This window comes from Caretta caretta, chromosome 13 (assembly GCF_965140235.1).
Source record: "Caretta caretta isolate rCarCar2 chromosome 13, rCarCar1.hap1, whole genome shotgun sequence".
Lineage (NCBI taxonomy): Eukaryota > Metazoa > Chordata > Testudines > Cheloniidae > Caretta > Caretta caretta.
The window spans coordinates 1,629,988-1,653,188 of NC_134218.1; the positions used below are offsets into that span (position 1 = coordinate 1,629,988).

The 23,201-nt window shown below is 42.8% G+C and overlaps 1 protein-coding gene across 1 annotated transcript in view; it reads left to right on the forward strand.

Annotated features, from left to right (window-relative positions):
* The first annotated feature begins 5 nt into the window (after window positions 1–5).
* The window catches only part of RPRD1B (regulation of nuclear pre-mRNA domain containing 1B), a 49,452-nt gene continuing 26,256 nt past the window's right edge, over window positions 6–23,201 (forward strand). The window contains exons 1-5 of the mRNA XM_048819548.2: window positions 6–363; window positions 3,182–3,311; window positions 4,973–5,106; window positions 19,555–19,667; window positions 22,566–22,692. Of these exons, the coding sequence (XP_048675505.1) occupies window positions 213–363; window positions 3,182–3,311; window positions 4,973–5,106; window positions 19,555–19,667; window positions 22,566–22,692 (655 nt within the window). The 5' untranslated portion in view covers window positions 6–212. The remainder of the gene's footprint in view (window positions 364–3,181; window positions 3,312–4,972; window positions 5,107–19,554; window positions 19,668–22,565; window positions 22,693–23,201) is intronic.

Here is a 23,201-nt window from a genome sequence, read left to right on the forward strand (position 1 = left end):
GATGTGCGAGCTATAACTGGACACACGGGTGGGCTCTCTTCCCCGCCGGCGACCCGTAGCATGGGGCCCTTTGACCCGCCGCGGCGGGGTGAGAGGTCAGGTGGCCATCTTGTGGCAGCGGTGGCGGTTTGTTGTTGGTGAGGCCCCGCCGCGCCCCCTCCCCGCGGGCTGAGCAGGCCCCGGGGCCGGGCCGGGCCGCGCCGGGCGGCGCCATGTCCTCCTTCTCGGAGTCGGCGCTGGAGAAGAAGCTCTCGGAGCTGAGCAACTCTCAGCAGAGCGTCCAGACCCTGTCGCTGTGGCTCATCCACCACCGCAAGCACGCGGGGCCCATCGTCTCCGTGTGGCACCGGGAGCTCCGCAAAGGTAGCGGGGGAGGGGGGGGCGCCCGCCCCCATTGACCAGCGCCCGCCCCGCCGCTGGAAATCAACCGGGACCGGAGCTCCGGACCCGTGGCTCCCCAGGCCGGCCCGAGTCGGTCCCTTGCGCCCTGCACGCTCGGGCGCTGTCCTGCGCCGGAGCCGCCCGGCTCCTCCCGCCCCATCGCGCTCGCAGGTGGCGGGGCTGGGGCGCTCCCCTCCTCCCTGGGCTGGGCCCTCGTCTCTCAGCCCTGCTGCCGGCTCCCTTGTTTCCTTTCCAGCGCGCTTCCCGCCTGAAAGGGGCCTTAGAAAACCCCGTTTACTAGATGGGGGCAAGCCCCTGGTGTGGCTGTAGCCTTAATGCGGACTCAGAGACATGTGGGTCTGTAGGACGTCCTGTGCTGAGGCGGGATGAGCTATACCTAGGCTTTAAAAGCGCGTGTGTGTATCGTTGATGTGAACGGACGCTTTAAGAGCGGTGTAACTGCATCCATACTAGAGGGCTGCACTGACTTAGTTAATCTTGTGCAAAAACTTTCTGTGGACCAGCCCTGAGAGTCAGCTGTGGTAGAGTAAAACCTGCCAAGAGCCACCACTCATGGGAGTCAGCAAAAGTGGTCACTTGTAAAAGGTGGTCTGTCTCTCTCATGACCTCTGCAGGTAGTCGCTCGTGACAGGTGGCTTCTCTTCAGAGATGGTCTCTGAGGCAGGACTTACTGTATTTCCATTTTGAGTATCCGGCTCAGTTACGCCTGTGTGGTCCTGTTGTCTTAAAATGGGACCCATAGCGATACCTGTGGAACCCCATTGCCTTCAGTGTGTTGGATAGGAATAGTTTTTTTCTAGGTTTTAGTGAGCTTGTGACTGTTTAGTTTGTGTTCTTAGATCCTTTTATTTACTCTCTTAAATATCCCATTGTTATTTGCAAAAGGCATTTCAATTAAATTTGAATGGAATGCCAAATGGAAAAGGGATTACTGAGAAATGACTGGAAAAAATTGAATTGTTTAATTGTAAACTATGTTCCTGGAGTATACTATATTACATCGCGCGTGTGTGTATAGATATAGATGCATACTATTAATACAGGTTCCTTGATGTGTGGAACCCAGGAATGTTGTTAAGAAATAACTGCTTTATTTGCTGGGGGGGGGGGGGGAATTGTAATAGTTGGCTCTCTTAATCTGTTAAAGTCCTCAGCATTTTGCAGAATCAGAGACCCAGATCTTAACATTTATGAATACGTTTTCTTTAAAATCATAGACTACTTTGACAGTTATTTCTATCAGCTGTTTTGTCTTGGAAGTCATAATATTTTTCCAATATACTTTGGGGACTGCTACATGATAGAAGTAGGTTGTGGCCTTACACGGACATTTTTGGGGCTTTCTTTTTCTGGGAATACATCCAGTATCTGCCTTTCTAATATCTACACAGCATTTTGCAGTGAGCCTCCCTGCCTGGATCTACTGACTTGGGCTGGTGGGGCTTGTGCAAATTCTCTAAAAATTACTTTGAAGTTGCATCTGGGGCTGAAGCTCAGGTTCTGAAGCCCATTCTACTCCCTAGGCTTCAGACTCGGAGCTCCAGCCCCAGATGCAACTTCAAAGTGCTGCCTATACAGCAATTGTTAGAGCACTAGTACAAACCCTGCTAGCCAGTTTGTCATCCCAATCTGGGAGGCTTGATTCTGCCTGCTCCCAAATGCTGTGTAGACATATCCCATATACTTTATAGTTTCCTCAAAGGGAGCTAGAGTGAAGTTAACTAGACTCCTTTTCACTCTTGGGGTTCACAAGCCTGTGAATAGGTGTGAAACTGACCAGAGTTTTGTTAATTTCATTTTGCTGCTTGTCCTAGATATGGTGGGGCTGTATGGAGTCACATTTGGAAGTTTTTAAAAACAAAAGCTTAGAAACTGCAGAAATTGATAGTCTGGCTACATGCCCTTTACTTGGCAAGATTTTGTTAGTCCTGCACTTATATAAGATATTAGGTGTCGCCATATATGGTAATAGAAAAAACTATGTATTTGAAAGAGCTGAGGTAGGCTTGCTGTGGGAACCGTAGCTGAATTTCCTGACTCTTGTGTCTGTAAATTCTCAGTTGTCATGTTGTATAATATAGCTTTTGCATATGTTTTAGGCTCTAGAACAGAGAGACTATAGAATCTAGAGAGTTTGTCTCCTTTCGATTCTGCTCTTCAGAGTGTAGGGTCTATTGGCATTTACTAATGGTGGGTGATGAATGGAAATAGCTAACTTTTGTGGGATTGAGAAGAAACGCACAGCTAATAGCTATTTCCACATAGCATGGATTAGAAAAATTGATTCTGAAAAATAAAAGGTCCTAGGTTCAAGCTCTTCCATCCAGGGATGTTCAGTATTTAAACAGCTTAAGTATAAGGCTAAAATAACACTGTTTCAATATATTTGATTAATGAAAAATAAGTCTGTTGTCACACTGATTTGGTGTTAAGTTATAACAGTTCTTTTCATTTTAACCTGCACTTAACCGCACTTGTGGTGAGGTTTAATGTTTATGCAACACTGAGATCATCCGATGAAAGATGCACAGTAATATTAGGATTATTTCCCTTCTTGTTTTATAAATTAATTACAAACCAAAGAGGATCAAGAACTGCTTGACTTGAAAGCTTCTAGCTGCTTTTGCTACTTTTGGTAAAATTGAAATGCAGGAAACTCAGCCATATTTTAAGCTGAGAAACTGTGACCACTTTTGGAGTGTATAACAAGTTGCCTCAGAATAAAACATGAAATGAGAAATCAAGAATGCAAGTTAAGTTTTCTTCTCTTCTTTCCCAGCAAAATCAAGTAGGAAGCTTACATTTCTATATTTGGCGAACGATGTCATCCAGAACAGTAAAAGGAAGGGTCCTGAATTCACAAGGGAGTTTGAATCTGTTCTTGTGGATGCTTTTTCTCATGTTGCCAGGTAAGTTTGCACATTAATCCATTCCGCTTTCCTTCACCAATTTTTCTCTCCACAGCTTTTGTGTTAAATATTCCACAAGTCTAAATTCAAGTGCTTTTCAGTTCTAGGAATATGTATGCTCAGGAAGGTTAACTTGTCTTTACTAGAAGCTGAACTCAACTCCTTTCCTTTAAGAAATTGTCAGTTATGCCTTGCTCTTGAGAAACAGAAGTAAAGTTGTGGGAGGCTGGTTCTAGCTTTGGTTCTGTGCGGTGACAATTGGTTTGTGGGTTTTTGTGCGTAACTCCTATGCAGGTTAAATACTTTACACTTATCCATAAATCTCAAAGCTCTGTACGAAGTTGGAAATTATCTCTGGTCTAAAGATTTGTCCAAAGTCACATAATTTGTCACTAGGAGAGTGTCACATAATGAGTGACTCTTCCCATTAGTGGGAGAGTTTGAAACCTGACTACTAGCTATCTGGTCAGTCCACTAGACCAGTTTTTCCTATAATGAGCTTTGAAATTGTGTAATTTCAAAGTGCTTTATTAATATGAACACACACACCATTCCTGCTTTTGTTTTCTGCAGCTGTGCTGCTAATCAGCTGCTATATTTGGTTTTTCTAAAAGATGTGCAGTTTGAAAATTATCTTCATATTTAAGCTAATAAATCTTTCTTGATCTCACTTAATTACCTGAAAAGTTATAGATAGGTCTGAAACATGTTACTAGCTAGAATATTCCCAATAGAAAACTTAATTTAAACTTCCTTCTTCTATACCATCTCTTCAGTGGGCTTAGGGTACAGTTCTTGTATGTCTTGCCTTTGTGTAGACATTTTAACATGTTACTAGGTGAGATCTGATTATAGAGTTAAATTATGTCTCAGAATCTATATATCCAGTAGTTCCAAATTGTGTGAGCTTTACTGGCTCCTATCAACTGTTATCAAATGATTGGCCTCCTCATTGGGCAGAAAGGGTGACTTGTATAATCCAGAGGAGGAGACAGGAGGTGCAAAGGGGAGCAGCTGCATATTATTCCTGTCATAGGATGGTCTATAGCTAGTTAAGGATTGTTTTACTATTTAAAGACAAGCTTAGTCTCTGAACCAAACAGTTATAATGCACAGGGGAATTAAAGAGCATCTAATGACAGTGCGTTCTGGATAACTACATAACGTTTGGCGCTGTTTCTTATTTTATTCCTTACAAGTCTTGCTCATTTGGTCGATGTTTAATAAGTAAATTCTCATTTGAATGCCTAATGACCCAAACAATTTCCTTTTTAATTAGGATGTCATTGACTGAAACAATCATTAGAAGTGAACATTTTAAACTATAAACCTGGTAACTTTGTAGGATTTTCGTAGTTCTTTCTATAACAGCAGAAAGATACAATTTTTTTTCCCTCCCTGCAAAAGTTCTTATGTCCTGTTGGTATCCAGGAAGTGGGCGGGCAGAAAAGACTGGGGGTACTTCTACACACTGTGGGTTCCAGCTTAAGGGAAAAATGTTACTTAAATGTTTTGCACACTGTACTCCAGACAGTACAAGAAAGCCTGTCCCCAAGTTTGCATCTTCATTTGATGGTTGCAGCTTCTAATTTGTACAGCGTTTTTTAAAAAGCATACTCATGTTTAACCAAAGTTTTAACTATTTTTTAATATTTGAACAGAGAGGCAGATGAGGGCTGCAAAAAGCCCTTGGAGCGATTGCTTAACATCTGGCAAGAAAGGAGCGTGTATGGCAGCGAGTTCATACAACAGCTGAAACTTTCTATGGAGGACACCAGTAGCCCTCCACCAAAAGGTAAAAGCATAGCTTAAAAAAAAAAAAGGCAGTAACACATACCCCATTGAATAATGTGTCACTAACTGACATTAGAACTATGGTGGTAAACAGGCCAGTTCCTGGCATCATGCGCATAGAAGGTTAGGAGAATTGCTGTCAGAGCTGACACTGGAGTCACTATGGGTAAGTCCACTACATTTTAAAACACAGGAGTCTTAAGACTTGGACTGACACTCTGGTGCTAAAACAGCTGTGTAGATGTCTGAGCTTGACCTCTGAAGCTCACCCCTCTCCATAGGCTTTCAAGCCAGAGTGTGTAGAGCCATGCTCTGAGATTTGCTCCTCTGGGTTTCTGCTGGCCATTTAGGCATAACCCTAGACTAAATGTCTTGAAGAGATTTTGCATTTGTAGAGATGACAGATCTGGTTTGTTAGCCTGAGACCTCGTGGGCCTGCACCACATCATTTGACTCCACACATGCAAGTGGATACACTCTGGATCTATCCTGATAGACATGAGTGTAGATTTTGGGGATATAGGGAACAATATTCCTATGGTGACCATGGTTACTATCTCCAGGATGAGATTAGGACTCTTCCGCTCTCCTGTAGAAATAGGCAACTGCACTGATGGTCTAACCAAGGAGACAATGTAACTTGTTCGTTTCCAGAGCACTCTGACAGTTAAAATTGTTCTGCCTCCAGACACGAGTCTGGATGGGGGTTAGGTGGGTCATTACAATGGTCTGTTCTCCACACTTTGGCCCTCGGATGCCCTTCCTCATTCTGCATCATCCTTACAGATCACTGTGATTTAACAAAAAGCAAAGGAGTACTTGTGGCACCTTAGAGACTAACAAATTTATTTGAGCATAAGCTTTCGTGAGCTACAGCTCACTTCATCGGATGCATTCAGTGGAAAATACAGTGGGGAGATTTATATACAAAGAGAACATGAAACAATGGGTGTTACCACACACACTGTAATGAGAGTGATCACTTAAGGTGAGCTATTACCAGCAGGAGAGCTGGGGGGAGGGAACCTTTTGTAGTGATAATCAAGGTGGGCCATTTCCAGCAGTTGACAAGAACTTCTGAGGAACAGTGGGGGGTGGGGAATAAATATGGGGAAATAGTTTTACTTTGTGTAATGACCCATCCACTCCCAGTCTCTATTCAAGCCTAAGTTAATTGTATCCAGTTTGCAAATTAATTCCAATTCAGCAGTCTCTTGTTGGAGTCTGTTTTTGAAGTTTTTTTTTTTGTTGAAGAATTGCCACTTTTAGGTCTCTAATCAAGTGACCAACAGTGACTTTTTGGCACATGGAAGTGGAAGGCTAGAAAATGACGTTGCAGTTGGTTTGGCTGGTTTCTTTTTAACTCGAGTTGGTAGCAACTGAAACTGGCATTTGTGTGATGGATTTTCAGTGGCTTCCTGACATAAATTGATTTCAGTCCAATTCCTGGTGGGCATCTATATCACAAAAGCAACCATTATAGCTGTTAGTCGGGTCAAAGATTGAGTGGATCATAAAGTAAAACACTGAGCCTTCTTGCTTATTTTCCTCGTGGCTTTTCAAACACGAGTATGATAGCAGTAACTGACTTTAGTAACTTCTGAATTTGCAAACTACCATGGAAACAGTAGGTTGGAAATCTAGTATAAATATCTTTAGATTGGCAAAAGGTGGTTCTGTTAAAACAAAATTCTTGGCACTCCTGAGGATATTTGGGACTCTGATAATGAATATAATTTTTTTTTTTTAGTCTAAGGCTGTGTGGTAACTCAAAGCAGAAAATTCTGTGGGGTTATGCCTGTGTACACCTTTGTGCAAAGCCACAGTGATTGATAAGATATGGTTGAATAGATGCGATTTGTTGAACAGGATGGCTCTGAATAAATTCCAACACATTCAGTATGCTTAGGAGCCTGCGATTCTTGCCCAAATGTGGTGACACCATAAAAGACTGAGTAGGGAAAGTATCAAAGCTTAACACTTATCCTGCGAAGCAGTGACTCTGAGAAAGATTTGGTGGTCATGGTGGATAATCGGGTGAACATGAGCTCCCAATGTGATGCTGTGGCTACAAGGGCTAATGCAATCCTTGGAGGCATAAACGGGAAGTTCGAGTAGAAGTAGAGAGGTTATATCACCTCTGTATTTGTCCCTGGTGCCACCATGGCTGTAATATGGTGTCCGCAATTTAACTTGGAAAGAGCTCAGAGAAGAGCCATGAGAATGATTAAAGGATTAGAAAACCTGCCTTATGATGTTAACTTCAGGGATCAATCTACTTAGTTTGATAAAGGGACGGTTAAGGGGTGACTTGATCATGGTCTGTAATGTGTCTACATAGGGAACAAATATTTAATGGGCTTTTCAGTCTCGCAGAAAAAGGTATAACGCAATCTAATGCTGAAAGTAGTTGACTCTCGCCAAATTCAGACTGGAAACAAGGCGTACATTTTTAACAGTGAGGGTAATTAACCATTAGAACAGTTTACTAAATGCTGTGGTTCATAGAATCATAGAATATCAGGGTTGGAAGGGACCTCAGGAGGTCATCTAGTCCAACCCCCTGCTCAAAGCAGGACCGATCCCTGACTAAATCATCCCAGCCAGGGCTTTGTCAAGCCTGACCTTAAAAACTTCTAGGGAAGGAGATTCCACCACCTCCCTAGGTAACGCATTCCAGTGTTTCACCACCCTCAGAGAGAGAGAGTTTTTCCTAATATCCAACCTAAATCTCCCCCACTGCAACTTGAGACCATTACTCCTCGTTCTGTCATCTGCTACCACTGAGAACAGTCTAGAGCCATCCTCTTTGGAACCCCCTTTCAGGTAGTTGAAAGCAACTATCAAATCCCCCCTCATTCTTCTCTTCCATAGACTAAACATCCCCAGTTCCCTCAGCCTCTCCTCATAAGTCCATGTGTTCCAGTCCCCTAATCATTTTTGTTGCCCTCCGCTGGACTCTTTCCAATTTTTCCACATCCTTCTTGTAGTGTGGGGCCCAAAACTGGACACAGTACTCCAGATGAGGCCTCACCAATGTCGAATAGAGGGGAACGATCACGTCCCTTGATCTGCTGGCAATGCCCCTACTTATACATCCCAAAATGCCATTGGCCTTCTTGGCAACAAGGGCACACTGTTGACTCATATCCAACTTCTCGTCCACTGTAACCCCTAGGTCCTTCTCTGCAGAACTGCTGCCGAGCCATTCGGTCCCTAGTTTGTAGCGGTGCATGGGATTCTTCCATCCTAAGTGCAGGACTCTGCACTTGTCCTTGTTGAACCTCATCAGATTTCTTTTGGCCCAATCCTCCAATTTGTCTAGGTCCCTCTGTATCCTATCCCTACCCTCCAGCGTATCTACCACTCCTCCCAGTTTAGTGGCATCTGCAAAGTTGCTGAGGGTGCAATCCACACCATTCTCCATATTATTTATGAAGATATTGAACAAAACCGGCCCCAGGACTCACCCCTGGGGCACTCCACTTGATACCGGCTGCCAACTAGACATGGAGCCATTGATCACTACCCTTTGAGCCCGACAATCTGGCCAGCTTTCTCTCCACCTTATAGTCCATTCATCCAGCCCATACATCTTTAACTTGCTGGCAAGAATACTGTGGGTGGGAGACGGTGTCAAAAGCTTTGCTAAAGTCAAGGAACAACACGTCCACCGCTTTCTCTTCATCCACAGAGCCAGTTATCTTGTCATAGAAGGCAATTAGATTGGTGGGGCATGACTTGCCCTTCGTGAATCCATGCTGACTGTTCCTGATCACTTTCCTCTCCTCTAAGTGCTTCAGAATTGATTCCTTGAGGGCCTGCTCCCTGAATTTTCCAGTGACTGAGGTGAGGCTGACTGGCCTGTAGTTCCCAGGATCCTCCTTCCCTTTTTTGAAGATGGGCACTACATTAGCCTTTTTTCAGTCATCTGGGACCTCCCCCGATTGCCATGAGGTTTCAAAGATAATGGCCAATGGCTCTGCAATCACATCTGCCAACTCCTTTAGCACTCTCGGATGCAACGCATCCAGCCCCATGGACTTGTGCTCGTCCAGCTTTGCTATATAGTCCCGAAACGCTTCTTTCTCCTCAGAGGGCTGGTCACCTTCTCCCCATGAGGTGCTGCCCAGTGCAGCAGTCTGGAGCTGACCTTGTTCGTGAAGACAGAGGCAAAGAAAGCATTGAGTACATCAGCTTTTTCCACATCCTCTGTCACTCGTTTGCCTCCCTCATTCAGTAAGGGGCCCACACTTTCCTTGACTTTCTTCTTGTTGCTAACATACCTGAAGAAACCCTTCTTGTTACTCCTAACATCTCTTGCTAGCTGCAACTCCAGGTGTGATTTGGCCTTCCTGATTTCACTCCTGCAAGCCCGAGCAATATTTTTATACTCCTCCCTGGTCATTTGTCCAATCTTCCACTTCTTGTAAGCTTCTTTTTTGTATTTAAGAGCAGCAGGGATTTCACTGTTAAGCCAAGCTGGTCGCCTGCCATATTTACTATTCTTTCTACACATCGGGATGGTTTGTCCCTGTAATCTCAATAAGGATTCTTTAAAATACAGCCAGCTCTCCTGGACTCCTTTCCTCCTCATGTTATTCTCCCAGGGGATCTTGCCCTTCAGTTCTCTGAGGGAGTCAAAGTCTGCTTTTCTGAAGTCCAGGGTCTGTGTTCTGCTGCTCTCCTTTCTTCTTTGTGTTAGGATCCTGAACTCAACAATTTCATGGTTACTGCCTCCCAGGTTCCCATCCACTTTTGCTTCCCCTACTAATTCTTCCCGGTTTGTGAGCAGCAGGTCAAGAAGAGCTCTGCGCCTAGTTGGTTCCTCCAGTACTTGCACCAGGAAATTGTCCCCTACATTTTCCAAAAACTTCCTGGATTGCCTGTGCACTGCTGTATTGCTCTCCCAGCAGATATCAGGGTGATTGAAGTCTCCCATGAGAACCAGAGCCTGCGATCTAGTAACTTCTGCGAGTTGCCGGAAGAAAGCCTCGTCCACCTCATCTCCCTGGTCTGGTGGTCTATAGTAGACTCCCACCACGACATCACCCTTGTTGCTCACACTTCTAAACTTAATCCAGAGACTCTCAGGTTTTTCTGCAGTTTCATACTTGAGCTCTGAGCAGTCATACTGCTCTCTTACATACAGTGCAACTCCCCCACCTTTTCTGCCCTTCCTGTCCTTCCTGAACAGCTTATATCCATCCATGACAGTACTCCAGTCATGTGAGTTATCCCACCAAGTCTGTGTTATTCCAATCACATCATAATTCCTTGACTGTGCCAGGACTTCCAGTTCTTCGTGCATTTATATATAGGCACTTGAGGTAACCTGCTGATCGCCCCTCTCTCTCAGTATGAGGCAGGAGCCCTCCCCTCTCACGTGCTCCTGCTCGTGCCTCCTCCCAGTATCCCACTTCTCCGCTTACCTCAGGGCTTTGGTCTCCTTCCCCCAGTGAACCTAGTTTAAAGCCCTTCTAACTAGGTTAGCCAGCCTGCTTGCGAAGATGCTCTTCCCTCTCTTTGTTAGGTGGAGCCCGTCTCTGCCTAGCACTCCTTCTTGGAACACCATCCCATGGTCAAAGAATCCAAAGCCTTCTCTCCGACACCACCTGCATAGCCATTCGTTGACTTCCACGATTCGACGGTCTCTACCCAGGCCTTTTCCTTCCACGGGGAGGATGGACGAGAACACCACTTGCACCTCAAACTCCTTTATCCTTCTTCCCAGAGCCACATAGTCCGCAGCAGTCCGCTCAAGGTCATTCTTGGCAGTATCATTGGTGCCCACATGAAGAAGCAGGAAGGGGTAGCGATCTGAGGGCTTGATGAGTCTCGGCAGTCTCTCTGTCAAATCGCGAATCTTAGCTCCTGGCAAGCAGCGGACTTCTTGGTTTTCCCGGTCGGGGTGGCAGATTCTCCATCACTGGCAATTTTAAAATCAAGATTAGATTCTTTTTTTATATTTAAGATCTGCTCTTGGAATTATTTTTGGGAAGTTCTCTGGCCAGCGTTACACAGGAGGTCAGACTAGATGATCACAATGGTACTTTCTGGCCTTGGAATCTATAAGGAGACAATCCCATGAGGGGAGGAAGAGAGATCTTGCAGCAGATTTGTTATTTAGCTTTCACTTATGAGTTATAAGCTGTTTCCACACTGGAAGCCTTTCAGTTTCCTCAAGGAAATATGTGGCATATTTCTCACACATACATGCAAACATACATGGACATCTATATTTTGTTTCTATGTCTTTCAAACCTAAATGTATCCAGTAAGATATTCTTGTAGCTAGTTTCTAATTAATCTCCTATTTGTTAGTAGTAGACTTTGAATAGCCCATTCCTTTAGCAAGAAATGAATTTTATATATCCTACCTAGTTTCAGCTAACTTCTTTTTTAAGTACAGAAAAAAGAAAACTAGGTCCGGGCAGACTTTAGTTGTAAAATTCTTTGTCTAACTATTAAACATACCAGCGTTATAGGTTATTTCCATGTGACTGGTTTGCAAGTGAACTAGGGGAGAAGTGCCTGAGCGAGCTCTGTCACAATTTGAGGCTGAGCAAAACATTTTTGGACAAGTTTATTTGTGGAAAAATGCAGTTTCAGGTCAGTCATTGTTACTGTTACAACTCCTAGTCGTGATGGCAGTGGATAGTCCTTGGGCTAAGGCAGGGGTCTCAAACCCAATTTACCAAAGCGCCAGAGCCAGTCCTCAAATCCTCCCAGCGGGCCGATGATGTCACTGAAGATGGTCTTCAGAAAAGAAAACGTTTATATTGTATTTTTATTTTGAATTTCTTAGAAATAATAATTGTCATACAACTTTACACAATTCTTCGCCTGCTAGAGAGTTTATAATGTTTGCCAGACACCTGGCAACACTTCAGTTCTGTCCATTTGTTGATGTTTGGCCTCAGTGACTGAGCAGTTAAAACCTTCGGGATTGCAGTAAGGTGTGCATCAGACAGCTGTGTGCAGTATTTTGACTGGTTTATATTCCATTGTGGGGAAAAAAGTGATGCTGTCTCCATGTCTGACTCTGCCAGGCAACTAATGATGGTATCTCTGTCCCTCTCCCCCAGCCAATAGGCGCTGCGGGGGGGGGAGGGGGGAAGGGGTGGCGCCTGCAGGAGACATTGCCAGCCCCGTGGCTGCATGTCTCTCTCCTACCAAAGGCCACAGTGGAGAGGTTCTTGGGCCACAGATGGCCCACGGGCTGGGACTTTGAGACCCCTGGGCTAAGGAAAGAGTGAGTGATTCTACAGCCTGGTAGTTAGCCTTCGCCTAGAATACAGGCAACCCAAGTTCAGCCCCTGCGTCAATGGCTATTTGTAAAAGTGGAACCACTTCAAGGGGGGAGATTGAGAACCCCATTCCAGAATATCCCAGTATCTAGGCACCCTCTTTCCATGTGGGAGACAAATCCTCTCTGCATATCAGAGAGAGAGAGGAATTGAACCTTGGTCTCCCACATCTCGGATGAGAACCATAACTCCACTGGGTTAGGGTTAAGGGAATCTTCTCCTCCTCTAGCCACTTTGTAAATCCTTCCCTTTCCATTTGTGAAGCACAATTTTAAAAAAATGAATAGAATACCATTTATTGAAATATTTTTGGATGTTTAAATTTTCAAATATATTGATTTTAATTACAACACAGAATACAAAGTGTACAGTGCTCACTTTATATTTTTGATTACAAGTATTTGCACTGTAAAAAACCAAATAAATAGTATTTTACAATTCTCCTAATACAAGTACTGTAGTGCAATCTCTTTATCATGAAAGTCGAACTTACAAATATAGAATTATGTACAAAAAACTGCACTCAAAAACAAAACAATGTAAAATTGTAAAACAGTCCTACTTCTTGTTCAGCCAATCACTCAGACAAACAAGTTTGTTTACATTTACAGGTGATAATGCTGCCCTCTTCTTATTTTCAATGCCACCAGAAAGAGAGAACAGGCATTTACATGGCACTGTTGTAACCGGCGTCGCAAGATATTTATGTGCCAGATAGGCTAAAGATTCATATGTCCCTTCATGCTTCAACTACCAGTCCAGGGGATATGCATCCATGCTGATGGCGGGTTTTGTTCATTAACAATCCAAAGCAGTGCAGACCGATGCATAATCATTTTAATTATCTGAGTCAGATGCCACCAGCAGAAGGTTGATTTTCTTTTAGCGTAGTTCGGGTTCTGTATTTTCCACATTGGAGTGTTGCTCTTTTAAGACTTGTGAAAGCATGCTCCACACCTTGTCCCTCTCAGATTTTGGAAGGCACTTCAGATTCTTAAACCTTGGGTCGAGTGCTTTAGTTTTTTTTAAAAAAGGAGTACTTGTGGCACCTTAGAGACTAACAAATTTATTTGAGAATGCATCCGATGAAGTGAGCTGTAGCTCACGAAAGCTTATGCTCAAATAAATTTGTTAGTCTCTAAGGTGCCACAAGTACTTCTTTTCTTTTTGCGAATACAGACTAACACGGCTGCTACTCTGAAACCTGTAGTTATCTTTAGAAATCTCACACTGGTACTTTCTTTGCGTTTTTTTGAAATCTGCAGTGAAAGTGTTCTTAAAATGAACAACATGTGCTGGGTCATTATCCGAGACTGCTATAACATGAAATATATGGCAGAATGCATGTAAAACAGCAGGGGACATACAATTCTCCCCTAAGAGTTCAGTCACAAATTTAGTTAAGGTTTCAGAGTAGCAGCCGTGTCAGTCTGTATCCACCAAAAGAAAAGGAGTACTTGTGGCACCTTAGAGACTAACAGATTTATTTGAGAACAAGCTTTCGTGAGTACAACTCACTTTAGTTAATGCATTTTTTTAATGTGCGTCATGAGCATGGAAGCATGTCCTCTGGAATGGTGGCCGAAGCATGAAGGGGCATAGGAATGTTTAGCGTATCTGGCACATAAATATCTTGCAATGCCAGCTACAAAAGTGCCATGCAAATGCTTGTTCTCACTTTCTGGTGACATTGTAAACAAGAAGAGGGCAGCATTATTGCCTGTAAATGTAAACAAACTTGTTTCTCTTAGCGATTGGCTGAACAAGAAGTAGGACTGAGTGGATTTGTAGTCTCTAAAATTTTACATTGTTTTGTTTTTGAGTGCAGTTATGTAACCACAACAAAATACATTTGTAAGCTGCACTTTCACAGCAAAGAGATTGCAGTACAATACTTGAATGAGGTGAATTGAAAAATACGATTATTTTAGTGCCATATTTGTAGTAATATGCGTTTTGATTTCAATCACAACACACACAATATATATGAAAATGTATAAAAATATCCAAAATACTTAATTTCAATTGGTATTGTTGAACAGTGTGATTAAAACTGCAATTAATCACGATTAATTTTTTTGAGTTAATCGCATGAGTTAACTGCGATTAATTGACAGCCCTATTGAAGATGTAAGCAAAATCTTTCTGATCAAAATGTTCTGACTCGAAATTTATTCAACTTTTTGATTTTTTTTTTTTTGTTGAAAAATGTCAAGAACCATTCTTTTGGGTTTGACCCCAAACAATTTATTTTAATTGCCAACAAACTGAAAAATCTGTTGTTAACCCACCAGCTGCCTGGGGGCGTAACTTAACAAGGAACTGACCTGTTGAGCTCAGTAGCAGAGGATGGATCTAGTGTAGGATTGGAATGTGAGGGGCAAGACCAGTGCTGAAGCTGAGGGAGCAGAGAAAGAGAAGAGCACCAGCAAAGAGAGAAAAGCAGGGAGGGATGGCTCCAGCAGTAACTAATGAGGCAGCCAGGTGACAGAGGAGAAGGAGGTAGTTTGGAGCAGAGCAGCATTGCTCATGTCCATCCTGGATAGGCTACCAGCTGATGTCCGTGTAAACGGAAATGGATAATCTTCCCCCATCCCAGAAACCAAAGAAAGGGTTAGGTATTGAAAGATGCACTGGAGCTTATGGCCATAATCTGTAATATTTTGGGAGGGCTCTCATATTTAGTCATGCCCCCAGCCTCTGATTTTTCTGATGTTCTCCTTCTGTCTAGTCCCAAAAGATGTCTTTTAGTTCAGATGTGTAATTTGATGGTAAAACAAACAGACCTCAATCTTTTTCCGGAAATGAATTTCTCAAACTGAGTTTCCTTGGACATGGCCCAAGTTGCTAAATTGCTGTAATTAATAAGCTAAAGCCTACTGAACGTTCACTTGTCCTACACAGGTGGCAAGCTGTGTATTTAATATTTTTATTTTCTTGTTCTTGGGTTCTTTTATAAATAAGCAAGGTTTAAAACACCAGGTGGGTCTTTGAGCATTTGTCCACACAGATCCCATTGTAGGATGTGTGCTCCCATGCATGCAAGCCCAGAGTCTTTTAGCCAGCAGTGTCCTTTGGGGCTGTGCGTGTGCCCTGCACACCCTGGCACCCCAGAATAAGGGTATAAAGGGCGAAGCAGCCCCCACCATTTCCTGCCACCCATAGTAGCTAGTCAGTCTCTGTGTCCTCTTACTTTTGGATAGGATTAGGATTTTATAGTTGGTTAGTCTTGTTAAGTTTAATTAAAGTACATTGGATTTTTAAAAAATACTTTTTCTTGTTTCTTCTGAGTCTCATCTTGGTATCGAGGAGTAGGTGTGGTGGCTGAGAATAGGTCTCCTGGCTTTTAAAATCTCCCTGCCTGAGACAGCTATGCCTATGAAATGTTTCTTGTTTTGGGGCATTTCCTACCTTAAACAAGCGCTCTATTTGTAACTTTTTTTGAAGTGCATTCAGAAGGCTCATGATGTCTCCTTGAAGCTGTTTCTGATGGAAAAGTGAATGAGAAGTCTCTCTGACTCCGAGGATCCTCCTCAGAAGCAGTCTGCTCCTGCCTCAAAGCTGGGTTCAGCTAATGCTCTGGCTACAAGAGACGCTACTTGGGGTGCCAAGAGCTCTAAAAGGTGTCATGCTTCCTTGAAACACTCTGAGCCTTTTCATCAGTCCTCTTCAGCTCAGTCAGTGGCTGCTACTGCCCAAGGTAGAAAGGACAAAAACATCTCTGGATGGGCCTTGGCACCAATGGCTGTCCCTAGTCCTGGCCCAGAGGAAGGCTCAATTTCATCATGCCTCCAACTTATCCAAGCATGCTCCTTTGAAGTTGCAGCTGTACTTCGAGTTTTCAAAGACTGTGAGATCCCATTTTTCAGCTGCTATACCACATCCTCTGTCTTCGGTGACTGACTGCTTTCTTGCTACTGTTGGCATTGATACTCTCCTTTAGCAGGGAGCTATAGAGAAGATGCCTCCAGAGTTCTGCAGCAGGGAGTTCTATTCCCACTACTTCCTCACCCCAAAGAAAAGAGAAGGATGGATGGTGTCCAGTTTTAGATCACAGGTGTCTCAACAAATTCATGTCAAGTTTCAGATCACCCTTTCTTATAACATCTCCCTCCCCCCCCCTCCTTACAGCCCATGAATTGGTTTGCAACTCTACTGGCAGGACACCTGTGCATGAATCTATCCTGCTCACCAAAAGTATGTGTTTCGTGGTCAGTGGACTCCACTACCAGTTCAGAGTCCTACTGTTTAGCCCTTCAACAGCTCTGAGGGTGTTTACCAAATACTTGGCTCTGGGAGCAGCTCAGCCAGGCAGAGAAGTCCTCCATATATATTTCTATCTTGATTGGCTGATTTGAGGCCCCTCATTGCAGCAGATCAGCAAGGATGTTCTCACAGTTCTACAGCCATTTTCCAGACTGGGCCTCAGGGTCAATTGAGAAAAGTCTCCTCTCTCCCCATTCATCCATAGAATTTATAGGGGCTGTTCTCCACTTCCACTTAGCAGGAGCATACCTTCAAAGATTTTTTTTCCATAATGAATCGCATCAGTTCATGTATTCAGTCTCATCCAGGAACCACGCTGACCGTCTGACTCAATTGTCTAGGTTATATGGTAGTTTATACTTATGTGACTCTCTCATGGTTGTCTTTGGCCTCCTTTGGGGTTGGTTAAGGATGTTCATCCACCAGCCAAACATGGTATGAACGTCCCTCTAGAAGTTCCTCTGTAATACTGTCATACCTACTTTAGTGGACAGACCCTCAAAACATCCATCTGGGTACTCTGTTTCATTCACTATCTCCTTCAAAGACTCTGAAAAATGCATCCAATCAAGCAGTGCACATTTGGACACATTGGACTCTCTCCAGATACACTGGAGTGCACATTTGGAGACTCTCCAGATACAGGGCTCATATAATTGGACAGTCTCAATTATACATAAATGTATTAGAGCTCATGGCCTTTCAGCTGGCTTGCAAGGTGTTCCTGCTTCTCCTTCAAGGTACTGCTGCTCCAATCCGGATGGATTATATCCTGGCTATGAATTATATAAACAGACGGGGGAGAAAGATTATCCCCCTTACGTCAGGAAGCAACACATCCGTGGGATTGGTGCATTCTGCATCAGAGTAATCTAATAGCCCTGTGGAAGATCAGCTAAGCAGAAGAGTTCCTTCACTCATAAATGGGAGTTAAAAGACTGTTCTAGAGAAAATATTCCTAAGGTGGGGAGTTGCTCAATAGACCTGTTTGCTACCAACATGAAATGTCCAGTGTTCTGCTGATGAGGAGACATAAGACCAGGGTCTGTGGCAGATGTATTTCTGGTTCAGTGGGAAAATAACTTGCTTATGTCATAGTCTTCCCATTCTGCTAATTCTCAGTCCTCAGAAGGACATGCCAGTTCGAGTATTCTGATCTGATACATCTGTCAATCAGGCCATCTCTTCAACTTCCCCAAACTCCTCCATGTTTATCAGAACCAAGGCCTGGTGCTGCACCCATGCATTTGACAGCATGGAGGCTACCTGGTCAAATTTCAGTGGACAGAAGCTGCTTAGCAGCTGTATGGGAGGTTTTGATACATAGCAGAAGGGCCTGTGTTAGAAAGACATGCCAAGTTAAGGGGAAACATTTCTCACTGCTGTCCCATTCAGAGACCTCTTCAGCCTGTGGAATCTTCTATTCCATCTATCTTGAACTAATGTTTCAAATACATGATTGCTTAGTTCTAATAGAGTTCATCTGGCTAATATATTCCTCTGTCACTCAACTGAGAGTTACTCAATTTCCTCCCCCCACCTAATGGTATCTGGAGGTTTTATTTTTTTATTTTTATTTTAAAGGTCCTAATTCATACATTTCCATCAGTGAGGCATAGTTACCTGTCAGGAGCACCACATTCAAGCCCCAATCATAGATGTACCCACCCTTTGAACCCAGGTTGTAATATTTACTATGTTCCCTTTCTGTTAAAATGGCATCAGCTTGGCTCAGAAGGTGAGTGAAATTTCAGACTATGATGTCAAGTCCTCCATTAGTTCGTTTTCATAAAGACAGTTAGACTCAGGCCATATCCAACATTTTTATGGAAAGTGGTTTTGGATTTTCATATAAATCAATTTACACATTTTCCGTAAACCACATGATTCTTCTGCTGAGGTTAAACTCCACAAACTAGACCTCCTTAGGGCTATTCTCTTTATCTTTCCAGTACAAAGCCATTTCATAAAGCATCCAGGCTCTTTTTGCTTTTGTGATAAGTCTCAAGGGCAGGCTGTTTCTCTTAAAGATCTCTAAATGGGTTACAGACTGCATAAGATTTTCCTACTCCATTAGATAAACTTCTTCCTTCTTGAGTCAGGGCACACTCTGCTAGGCTCCGTCAACCTCCATAATTGCTTTAGGTGACGCGCGCGCACACGCGCGCGCACACACACACCCCATTTGAGACTTGTAAGGCAACTATATGGAGTTCGGTACATATGTTTATCTATTACTACTCCATTGTGACAGCTTCTAGCTCAGATTCACGGTTTGGAAGGGCTCTCCTACTGTCATTATTTAGATCCCCTCAAGGTGGGCAGTAGAAGTGCTAACTGCTAGTCACTCATCTACAATGGAGTCTGCATAGACAAATGCTTGAAAAAAGAGGTTACTTAACTTTCAGTAACTGGAATTCTTGGAGATGGTTTTGTCCACACATCTTGTGACTTGCCTCTCTTGCCTGGATATTCTGTATTAGTGAAGAAATTAAGTGGTGGTTGGTTGGGGTGCTTTGTCCTTTATAGGGTGCATAAGAGCACACAGGTGAATGCACAGCCCCAAGGGACACTGCTGTCCAGAATATTCCAGGCTTGTGTGTACATCTGCTTTTGTTCATAGATCTCACTACAGTCTCAAAGAACTTCAGTTACTGTAAGTGATCATTCTTTTGCCCTTATGCTGCTGATCATTCTGAAAGTGATACATAGATTAGCCCTCTGTAAAGAACATTAAATTGTAGATTGACCCTCTGTAGAGATCATGAAAGCATCTGGTATAACTTTTGAAAATGTAGATTGTTAAGATTCTGTGAATGCACAAATGGCATCAGGCTTGAATGGCTTGTATTGAGACTGTCCTGTGTCTACAGTTACAGAGGAGAAAAAGTCCTTGAAGCGGACGTTTCAGCAGATACAAGAGGAAGAAGATGAGGATTACCCTGGGAGCTACTCGCCCCAGGACCCCAGCACTGGGCCATTACTGGTATGTTTGGAGGGCTAAGGATCTGTGAAATTGTGAAAGGTGACCTCTTATAAAGACACAGCCACAAGGTGGAGCCATTAACAAGTAAAATATAATTAATGGAGAAATACAATTTACGCTTGGGAAGCCAATGTGTAGCAGAACAGTTTTATTAAACCCCTGGGTTGTCTGTTTTGTAGTGGGCAAGAGGAAGGGATCATAGATGCATTCTGGTGTGAATGCCATTCCAAAAGTTATCCTTAACAATAAAAACCTGGGTAGGTGTGACTTAATCTAGACCGAGCCAAGGCCCTTGCACTACTGCCAGTGTGTCTTGTGTTTTTTGTTTCCTTTTTTTAAAGGAAATAAAAGAAGATATATGTAAAAAGCTTTTTATATATTGACTCATGAACTCTCAAATCCAGTGCATGAACATTGACTCAAGAAATTTCATTTGGGTTTCAGGTAGAGTACAGCCTGACAAAGAAACCAACAGCAAGTTCTATATACCCTGTAGCTGCAAAAGATCAGCATTAAATAGATTTATATGGAGTTGGAAACTAAAGTCCGTTGAGAAGATTTGAACCTTTGTTTGAGACTGGCTGGAGTGTAGCGTTAATGACACGGAGATAACAGAAATGAAATAGACACTATAATCAAAACTCTTCTCTTTAAGGCTACAGTTGGCCTTTTGTTAAATCTGTGGCTATTTGAAGGAAGGTGAAGAGTTAAACAGTCTGCCAGATGGGTGGCGTAAATACTACCAAATTACATGAGCCGAGGAAATGAGAGCTTTTACTGCAGATCGCTTACAGCTTTTGGCTTGTTTTAACACACGTTTAATTTGTCACTTATTGGAAATCATTATGTAGCTTACAAGGAAGTATGTATGTCAAGCAGACAGTGAACATCTTCTGGTTCTTCAAACCAGCATAAACGTTGAAAGGGTGTGTGTTAAGAAATTTGTGTATTTTTATAACAAAAGTTTTGAATGTGTACCTAAAAAATTAATTACTGAAAGTGGAGGATAAAAATCAGCACTACAAAATTAGCCTAGCTAATGCCAGCAAAATCATCAAATCCTTGAATGCTTTTTAAAACAAAATAAAACTGAATATTTGAGGTTTTCCTGCTTAACGTCTCGCTCCTATTAATGCTATCACTCAGATTCTCCTTTTGACTAGGTTAGTAAAAGCAAAGTGGGTATGGTTAGTTGCACTGGTGGGTCTTTCTCAGTGGCCATTCCACTTGCTGATTGTTAACATCAGAATGGCCATACTGGGTCAGAGCAAAGGTCAGTCTGGCTGCAGTTGGCAGACAGGATACTGGGCTAATGCCAGGTGCCCCAGAGGGAATGAACAGAACAGGGAATCAAGTGATCCATCCCCTGTTGCCCATTCCTAGTTTCTGGTAAACAGAGGCTAGGGACATTATCCCTGTCATCCTGGCTAATAGCCATTGATGGACCTATCCTCCAGGAATTTATCTAATTCTTTTGGCCTTCACAATATCCTCTGGCAAGGAGTTCCACAGGTTGACTGTATTGTGTAAAGAAATACTTCCTTGTTTGTTTTAAACCTGCTGCCTATTAATTTCATTTGGTGGCCCCTAGTTCTTGTGTATGAGAAGGAGTAAATAACTCTTCCTTATTTACTTTCTCCGCCCCAGTCATGATTTTGTAGACCTCTATCATATCCTTCCTGAGTCATCTCTTTACCAAGCTGAAAAGTCCTAGGCTTATTCATCTCTCCTCACACAGAAGCTGTTCCATACTCCTAATAATTTTAGGATGATTTCTGAACCTTTTCCAAGTCCAATATATCTTTTTTGAGATGGGGCGACCACATCAGCACACAGTATTCAAGATGTGGGTGTACCATAGATTTATATAGAGGTAATATGATATTTTCTGTCTTATCTGTCCCTTTCTTCATGATTCCCAACATTGTTAGCTATTTTGACTGCTGCTGCACATTGAGTGGATGTTTTCAGAGAACTGTCCCCAGTGACTGTAAGATCTTTGAGTGGTAACAGCTAATTTAGACCCCATCATTTAATATGTATAGTTTGGATGATGTTTTCCAATGTGCATTACTTTGCATTTATCAATGTTGAATTTCAGACCATTTTGTTGCCCAGTCACTCACTTTTATTGCAAAGAACTAAATAAAACTGGCAGAACAGGATTCATGGAGTACAATATCGGTCAATTATATTGCAATTATATTCCCAAAGAATCAGTTGAGCTAGTGAAGGAATGGCAATGGCTTTAAAGTCTGCTTTAAAAGGGATGCTCTTTAGCTGGGGCCAAGTGAGTATGTGGTGCTTAACTAGGTGTTATTAAATAAACTAGACTTTCTGAACCTTTTGGATTTATAAAATGTGCCCTCTCCACATTATCCCAAGGTGCATGCACGCTGTTGGATAAATTTGCATGTAAATTTGCCTCTTGGTCAAGGCAAAATAAAAAACAATCCTCTAAGGCAAAATATTGAGATGAAAAGAAATAGACGAAATGCGGAAGTGAAATGTAAAGAATATTTTTATTCCTCTAATCTGCATAGTGTTGTCGTCCATCTTTTCAGACTTGTTTTTAAATGTCCTCTTCTCTTAATTGGATGAATGTCCACTGCAATGTACCAGTTAAGATAATTGTATTGGACTTATGCAAAAGTCCATAGTTTTTTGGTTATTTTAGAGTTTTGTGAATACTGTGGACAGCTACTTGCTGCAGTACTGAGTGTAAGGAGAAAGTAGGACACTAAAGAGCACTTTAAAAGGTAAGTGATTCAGCCTGTAGTGCGATGACAATAGCTAGAGAAAATGGCTTAGCAGTAGTCCTGTTTAGAACTTGGCAGTGCTGCAGTTACCTGCGACTCCATTTGAAAACTGTCTGTTTTTTGTCTTTCCATCCTGCAGACTGAGGACTTGATCAAAGCCCTGCAGGACCTGGAAAATGCAGCATCAGGAGATGCCACAGTGCGGCAGAAAATTGCCTCGCTGCCACAAGAAGTTCAAGATGTGTCACTGCTGGAGAAAATTACAGGTAAGAAGCTAGAAGATGAATGAAAATGAGCGTAGAGGGATTTGACTTTCAAGACTATAATGAGCAGGATGGATGCACCTCATGCCCTTTATGCCTGCTAGCTTTATAGCTCCCTAACAGTTAGCAGGTAACAATCTTCTGGCATGCGGTTGGAGGTAAGATTTATATCTCTCCTTCCATTCCTTGGGCCCAAACCAAAATGTGTTTACAAGGATTTTTATACTTGGAGAGCCTGTATTCACTGTCCTTTCCTCAACCAACTTCTGACGGCTTCATTTTGTAGTTCTGAAAAGAAACTAGAGCCAGAATATTCAAACTGGGGTGCTGAAAGTTAAGCATTAAATATATATTTATGTATTTTAAGTGGCCTGATTTCTCTCTCTTCTTCCCCACCCCCCGAGCTGAGTACCTGCATCTCCCTTTGACTGCAATAGGAAGTGGATGCTCAGATGTGCTGACCATGTATATGTGGGTGCATATAAATGTATGCACCCATGTTTGAACAATAT